At 45.6% G+C, this 7,500-nt stretch overlaps 1 protein-coding gene across 1 annotated transcript in view; it reads left to right on the top strand.

Annotated features, from left to right (window-relative positions):
* The window catches only part of gria3a (glutamate receptor, ionotropic, AMPA 3a), a 13,315-nt gene that overhangs the window by 3,796 nt on the left and 2,019 nt on the right, over positions 1-7,500 (top strand). The window contains exon 4 of the mRNA XM_047809575.1: positions 125-239. Within this exon, the coding sequence (XP_047665531.1) occupies positions 125-239 (115 nt within the window). The remainder of the gene's footprint in view (positions 1-124; positions 240-7,500) is intronic.

The raw sequence follows: 7,500 nt of genomic DNA, 5'->3' as shown, positions 1-7,500 counted from the left end.
TCTGATTACATTAATGATGATGAGTACAGACTCCACATGCAGTGTCAGTGTTAGATATTAGATTAGATTTCTCACGAAGCTGCTCTGGCTGTTGTTGTGACGCGACATGTTTTATCGTTTCAAGAAGTGCTGTGAACCTGGCTGTGTTAAAGCTGAACGAGCAGGGCCTGCTGGACAAGCTGAAAAACAAGTGGTGGTACGACAAGGGGGAATGTGGCAGCGGGGGAGGGGACTCCAAGGTCAGCAAACAAACAAACAAACAAACAAACAAACAAACAAACAAACAGATAAGGCTGGATAAAGTAATTGGCAAGGCTGTGACCTCTAACCCCAGCAACAGTAACCATGCCAACAGGTGACAATAATAGTATGTTGTTATTATTATTATTATTATTATTATTATTAGTAGTAGTAGTAGTAATAGTGACTAGCGTGTAGCATGCAGTTAATGTGTTGCTGTGTAGTTGTGAAAGGTGGTATAGATGTTTTTCAGCAGTTTTTACATCTCCATGGCAACACAGGACATTTATTATTAATTTTTTTTAAACAATTGGTTTAATATTAGCCTGTATGCAGTGAAACTGCCACTCTCCAGCGGTGGTGTGAAAGGTCAAAGGTCATGGACAGCAGGGCAAACAGTGAAGTCTTGAGGTGACGAAGCATCACAGACACACGTGAGAAGTCTAATGATGAATTTCCCACAATCCTTCACTCAGTCTGACGTCACAGTTCATTCCTGACTCTAACACACCTCAGGTGGACGTGACCTACAAAACATCCCAGATTCCACATTCGCTGTCTCATTTATAAAATGTTGAGTGCAGCAGTGCATTCTGGGTAAGTGGAAGCCTACAGCAGGGATGTGAACTAATAAACTTAATCTGAGCTGCACAGCAGTGAGCAGGGGGAAGTAATCAAAGGGGGAAGTAATCAAAGGGGAAGTAATCAAAGGGGAAGTAATCAAGGGGGAAGTAATCAAAGGGGGAAGTAATCAAAGGGGAAGTAATCAAGGGGGAAGTAATCAAAGGGGATGTAATCGAAGGGGGAAGTAATCAAAGGGGGAAGTAATCAAAGGGGAAGTAATCAAGGGGGAAGTAATCAAAGGGGGAAGTATTCAAAGGGGAAGTAATCAAGGGGGAAGTAATCAAAGGGGTTGTAATCTAAGGGGTACGTAATCAAAGGGGATGTAATCGAAGGGGGAAGTAATCAAAGGGGAAGTAATCAAGGGGGAAATAAACAAAGGGGGAAGTAATCAAGGGGGAAGTAATCAAAGGGGGAAGTAATCAAAGGGGAAGTAATCAAGGGGGAAGTAATCAAAGGGGGAAGTATTCAAAGGGGAAGTAATCAAAGGGGGAAGTAATCAAGGGGGAAGTAATCAAGGGGGAAGTAATCAAAGGGGAAGTAATCAAAGGGGAAGTAATCAAAGGGGGAAGTAATCAAAGGGGGAAGTAATCAAGGGGGAAGTAATCAAAGGGGGAAGTAATCAAAGGGGGAAGTGGACAAGGGAGCATTAAAGCTAGGGATGAAAAATATGAAACACACACATACACACATGCACACACACATACACACAAACACACACACATACACACATACACACAAACACACACACATACGCACACACAAACACACACACATACACACATACACACAAACACACACACACATACACACACATACACACGCACATACTGTACACACACATACACACACATACACACACACACACACACACACACGACATTACACACATATACACACACACACACATACATACACATACACACGCACATAACACACATACACACACATACACACACATACACACACACACACACACACATACACACACATACACACACACACACACACACATATATACACACACACACCATACCTTCAACCACACCTGTGTGGTGATTTCCTCTCGTCTCTGATTGGCTCTCATTATTCTTCTCCTCTTTGATTGGCTCTGAGTCCCCAAATCCAGTTGGAATCCAATATGGCTGCCAGATCCGTGTGGAGAGCGGCTGAGCATGCTGGGTAATAGGGTGTGTAGTCCGTTATGACAGGACCGCATGTTTCTAATTTATTCACCTGCCTTTAGCCTTGCAATGCATGATGGGAGTAATTCAGTCACATACAGCAAATATACTGCAAACTGTGTAAGAGACACAATGTTAATGTTACACAGAGAAACCAACACACAGTAAGTCACAGTCCCTGACACATGGGCTACAGTAGGTAAGAAACTGAACACTGCTTGTTTTAGCTGTTACTATGACTACTGAGGACTTCTTATGTGATGCCTTGATTTGCAGTGACACGGGAGCTACAGTGTGTTTGTACAACTGTGTGTGTTGTGTTACTTTGCCTCCTTATTGGTCTCCTCAGTATTACAGAAGAGTTACGACAGCACGAGCTACACACGGCTCTGTAGAGAACGCAGTAGTGAGAATAAATCATACTCAACACAATGTGACAGTTTTCACTTACACACCACAGTGTTAGGTCCAGGACGTGACGTCATCACGCTGTGCTACACTCTTGTATATTTGCTGTTGTTGAATTACAAACTGTCTTCATTTACCAGGAAGGAAATAAAGGGAGTCACTCAGAAGCGTAATCAACACAATCAACGTCTTACCAACTGAACACATCCAATAGAATCACTGAATTATTGAGGATAATAATCCTTTTTACTGTCATCTTCTCAACCTGGGCACACTGCTGCATTTCTGTCTCCTGCACCGCTGACGTTTCCACTGCGGCTCTCACTTTTGGTGCTTGGCCCCCACACGGCTGTGTGTAGTTACATTTCTGCTGATGTTTGTGTGTTCTTCTGCCTGTAAGGTGTGTTTGAGTCTGTGACACGTCCAGAGAGCACCCTCTCCTTCACTAAGTGTTGGTTCCTGTAAACTAATAAAGGGTTCCAGGGTTCCTCATGGATCTAGATCCAGGGTCCCTCTTGGGTCTAGATCCAGGGTCCCTCATGAGTCTAGATCCAGGGTCCCTCTTGGGTCTAGATCCAGGGTTCCTCAAGGGTCTAGATCCAGGGTCCCGCTTGGGTCTAGATCCAGGGTCCCTCTTGGGTCTAGATCCAGGGTTCCTCAAGGGTCTAGATCCAGGGTCCCTCTTGGGTCTAGATCCAGGGTTCCTCAAGGGTCTAGATCCAGGGTTCCTCATGGGTCTAGATCCAGGGTCCCGCTTGGGTCTAGATCCAGCGTCCCTCTTGGGTCTAGATCCAGGGTTCCTCAAGGGTCTAGATCCAGGGTCCCTCTTGGGTCTAGATCCAGGGTTCCTCAAGGGTCTAGATCCAGGGTTCCTCATGGGTCTAGATCCAGGGTTCCTCAAGGGTCTAGATCCAGGGTTCCTCATGGAATCGCTGCACTTTGCTCGGTTCAGTAATAAGAATAATAAAAACAATCGCTGATGTTTCTCTCTCCACTTCTCTCGACGTGTCTCTGCTGGAACAGTGAGTGCCGATTACTCATAGCCTTTACAGTAGATCCCTGTTCTTAAGGTCAAAGGTCAAAGGTAATGCCAATGCTAGCCCTGCTTGCCTGCCCACTGCCTGCTACATTTTTTTCTCTTGCTCATGATATGTTTGCTTATATATGATTGTGCACTATGTAGGGAACAGGGCAGAAAAATACTCTGTCTAATTAAACACTATCATCAGCTCACTTGTCCTCAGATGCTCAGTGCCCGGCTAATACAGGCTAATCGCAGACGTACACACACACACACACACACACACACACACACACATCACCACTAGATTCAGCTGCAGTTAGTTTATTTAGTTGGTTATTAAAGTTAGCTAATCTAATCAGCTGCAGAAATGTAGCTCAGAGCGATCGGAAGGCAGCAATTAGTTCGCTGATGCTAATGGAAACTTCCAGATATTCTAGAAACGTCACTAATGTGGTGATGTCGTGTGTGTGTGTGTGTGTGTGTGTGTGTGTGTGTGTGTGTGTGTGTCTGTTACAGGAGAAAGGGTTTTGTGTGTGTGTGTGTGTGTGTGTGTGTGTGTGTGTGTGTGTGTGTGTGTGTGTCTGTTACAGGAGAAGGGGTTTTGTGTGTGTGTGTGTGTGTGTGTGTGTGTGTGTGTGTGTGTGTGTGTGTGTGTGTGTGTGTGTGTGTGTGTGTGTGTGTGTGTGTGTCTGTTACAGGAGAAGGGGTTTTGTGTGTGTGTGTGTGTGTGTGTGTGTGTGTGTGTGTGTGTGTGTGTGTGTGTGTGTGTGTGTGTGTGTGACTGGCTGGTAAAATAAATAAATGGTGTTTGTTGTACAAATCTCCCAGGACCTTTTGCACAAAGTTTTAAACAAAATATCCGAAATTGTTCAGAGGGTTAAAGGTCACTGTAACACCAGTCTATTTTACTCACTCTCTCCTCTCTCTCTCTCTCTCTCTCTCTCTCTCTCTCTCTCTCTCTCTCTCTCTCTCTCTCTCTCTCTCGCTCTCCCCCCCCATCTTTATCTACCCCTTTCCCTTCCCTAAACCACCACACCCCCTGGACCAATGTGGGGCAGATGATTGGTACCCTGTGGTGTTACAGGGGTGAGGAGTGGGATGTGTCAGTGTGATGAATTACAGGCTGCAGCTCTGGTGATATTTATGTTATTTCCCTCATGAAGAACTCCTGTAAACCTCGCAGTGTTGAAACTCAGTGAACAAGGCATCTTAGACAAGCTGAAAAACAAGTGGTGGTACGATAAAGGGGAATGTGGGACCAAGGACTCGGGCAGTAAGGTCAGTCATCATCAGCACTGCAACAGCAACCGAGTCCTTATTCCTTCTGTTATACAGTTTCTATTACACTTTATTACAAAGCTGTGTGTGTGTGTGTGTGTGTGTGTGTGTGTGTGTGTGTGTGTGTGTGTGTGTGTGTGTGTGTGTGTGTGCGCAACAGCAACCGAGTCCTTATTCCTTCTGTTATACAGTTTCTATTACACTTTATTACAAAGCTGTGTGTGTGTGTGTGTGTGTGTGTGTGTGTGTGTGTGTGTGTGTGTGTGTGTGTGTGTGTGCGCAACAGCAACCGAGTCCTTATTCCTTCTGTTATACAGTTTCTATTACACTTTATTACAAAGCTCTGTGTGTGTGTGTGTGTGTGTGTGTGTGTGTGTGTGTGTGTGTGTGTGTGTGTGTGTGTGTGTGTGTGTGCAACAGCAACCGAGTCCTTAATCCTTCTGTTATACAGTTTCTATTACACTTTATTACAAAGCTCTGTGTGTGTGTGTGTGTGTGTGTGTGTGTGTGTGTGTGTGTGTGTGTGTGTGTGTGTGTGTGTGTGTGTGTGTGCAACAGCAACCGAGTCCTTAATCCTTCTGTTTTACACTTTATCTAACATTTTATTCCTCAAAGCTGTTTTAGTAACAAAATATTACAGATTTTAGTGTATCAGATATTCAGAAGATAAATATTTACAATTATTATTTACTAGTTGTGTTAAACTCCCCTCTCCACCCCTTTAACTCCCCTCTGACTCCACCCCTTTAACTCCCCTCTGACTCCACCCCTTTAACTCCCCTCTGACTCCACCCCTTTAACTCCCCTCTCCACCCCTTTAACTCCCCTCTGACTCCACCCCTTTAACTCCCCTCTCCACCCCTTTAACTCCCCTCTGACTCCACCCCTTTAACTCCCCTCTCAACCCCTTTAACTCCCCTCTGACTCCACCCCTTTAACTCCCCTCTGACTCCACCCCTTTAACTCCCCTCTGACTCCACCCCTTTAACTCCCCTCTGACTCCACCCCTTTAACTCCCCTCTGACTCCACCCCTTTAACTCCTCTCTGACTCCACCCCTTTAACTCCTCTCTGACTCCACCCCTTTAACTCCTCTCTGACTCCACCCCTTTAACTCCTCTCTCTGACTCCACCCCTTTAACTCCCCTCTGACTCCACCCCTTTAACTCCCCTCTGACTCCACCCCTTTAACTCCCCTCTGACTCCACCCCTTTAACTCCTCTCTGACTCCACCCCTTTAACTCCCCTCTGACTCCACCCCTTTAACTCCCCTCTGACTCCACCCCTTTAACTCCCCTCTGACTCCACCCCTTTAACTCCTCTCTGACTCCACCCCTTTAACTCCCCTCTGACTCCACCCCTTTAACTCCCCTCTGACTCCACCCCTTTAACTCCCCTCTGACTCCACCCCTTTAACTCCTCTCTCTGACTCCACCCCTTTAACTCCTCTCTCTGACTCCACCCCTTTAACTCCCCTCTGACTCCACCCCTTTAACTCCTCTCTGACTCCACCCCTTTAACTCCTCTCTCTGACTCCACCCCTTTAACTCCTCTCTCTGACTCCACCCCTTTAACTCCCCTCTGACTCCACCCCTTTAACTCCTCTCTGACTCCACCCCTTTAACTCCTCTCTGACTCCACCCCTTTAACTCCTCTCTGACTCCACCCCTTTAACTCTTCTCTCTGACTCCACCCCTTTAACTCCCCTCTCTGACTCCACCCCTTTAACTCCTCTCTCTGACTCCACCCCTTTAACTCCTCTCTCTGACTCCACCCCTTTAACTCCTCTCTCTGACTCCACCCCTTTAACTCCCCTCTGACTCCACCCCTTTAACTCCTCTCTGACTCCACCCCTTTAACTCCTCTCTCTGACTTTTTAACACGCACACACCTCTCTGAGTGGCCCTCCTTTACTCACCCTCTCTGACACCTCTGTAGTGTGTGTGTGTGTGTGTGTGTGTGTGTGTGTGTGTGTGTTGTTGAGGCTTGTCTGTGTTTGAAATGTGAAGCTGTTCAGTAGATCAGCTGAACATGTGGGTGTCCTGCAGTGAGTTTTTAGAGCTGTGAAGTTTGCAGCAGTAGTTCAGTGAGGGGAATAATATCCATCATCATCATCACCACAGTCCTCTTCATCACTTTCATCACCTCCATCATGCTAATCCTCATTTTATCACCTCATCAACTTCATTATCTTTAGTACATATATCACCCCTTCATAATCTTCATCATCAACCTCCACATCATAATCACACTCCTCTTCATCATCTTCATCATCTTCATTTCCCTCATCATTACAGGCTAATTTAGTGCAAGTCCAAACTGGATCAGATTTTAAGTTCTCATATCAAGTTCAGTTTATGGTTCCTGTTGGTCAGTCAGGTCCAGTCCAATCCCTCGCTCCAAATCAGACATCTTAGTCACAATCAGTACCAGACCTCATAATCAGCCTTTCAAATCAAACGGCAGTCCAGATCAGACGGATCCCTTCGGATCAGACCAGACACCAACCCCATCTGTCTAATCGACATCAAACACTCCAGACCAAACTCATTTTTTATCCAAGTCAGAGACTCATCTAACTTTCTGGTCTAGATTAGATTTTAGCCCTGTTTACACTTCTGGGTGAAATGAATGTTTATTTGTGATTTAAGATCTTTGGTAGGAATTTTAACCAAACATACTTCCTGTTCAACAGAATCTGTGCTTTTCCACTTCCTGTGTGTGATGGAGAAGCTGAATACAGAAG

Source organism: Tachysurus fulvidraco, chromosome 26 (assembly GCF_022655615.1).
Source record: "Tachysurus fulvidraco isolate hzauxx_2018 chromosome 26, HZAU_PFXX_2.0, whole genome shotgun sequence".
NCBI lineage: Eukaryota > Metazoa > Chordata > Actinopteri > Siluriformes > Bagridae > Tachysurus > Tachysurus fulvidraco.
Note: the sequence above shows the minus strand (reverse complement) of the source record. Positions and strands in the feature narration are given on the sequence as shown.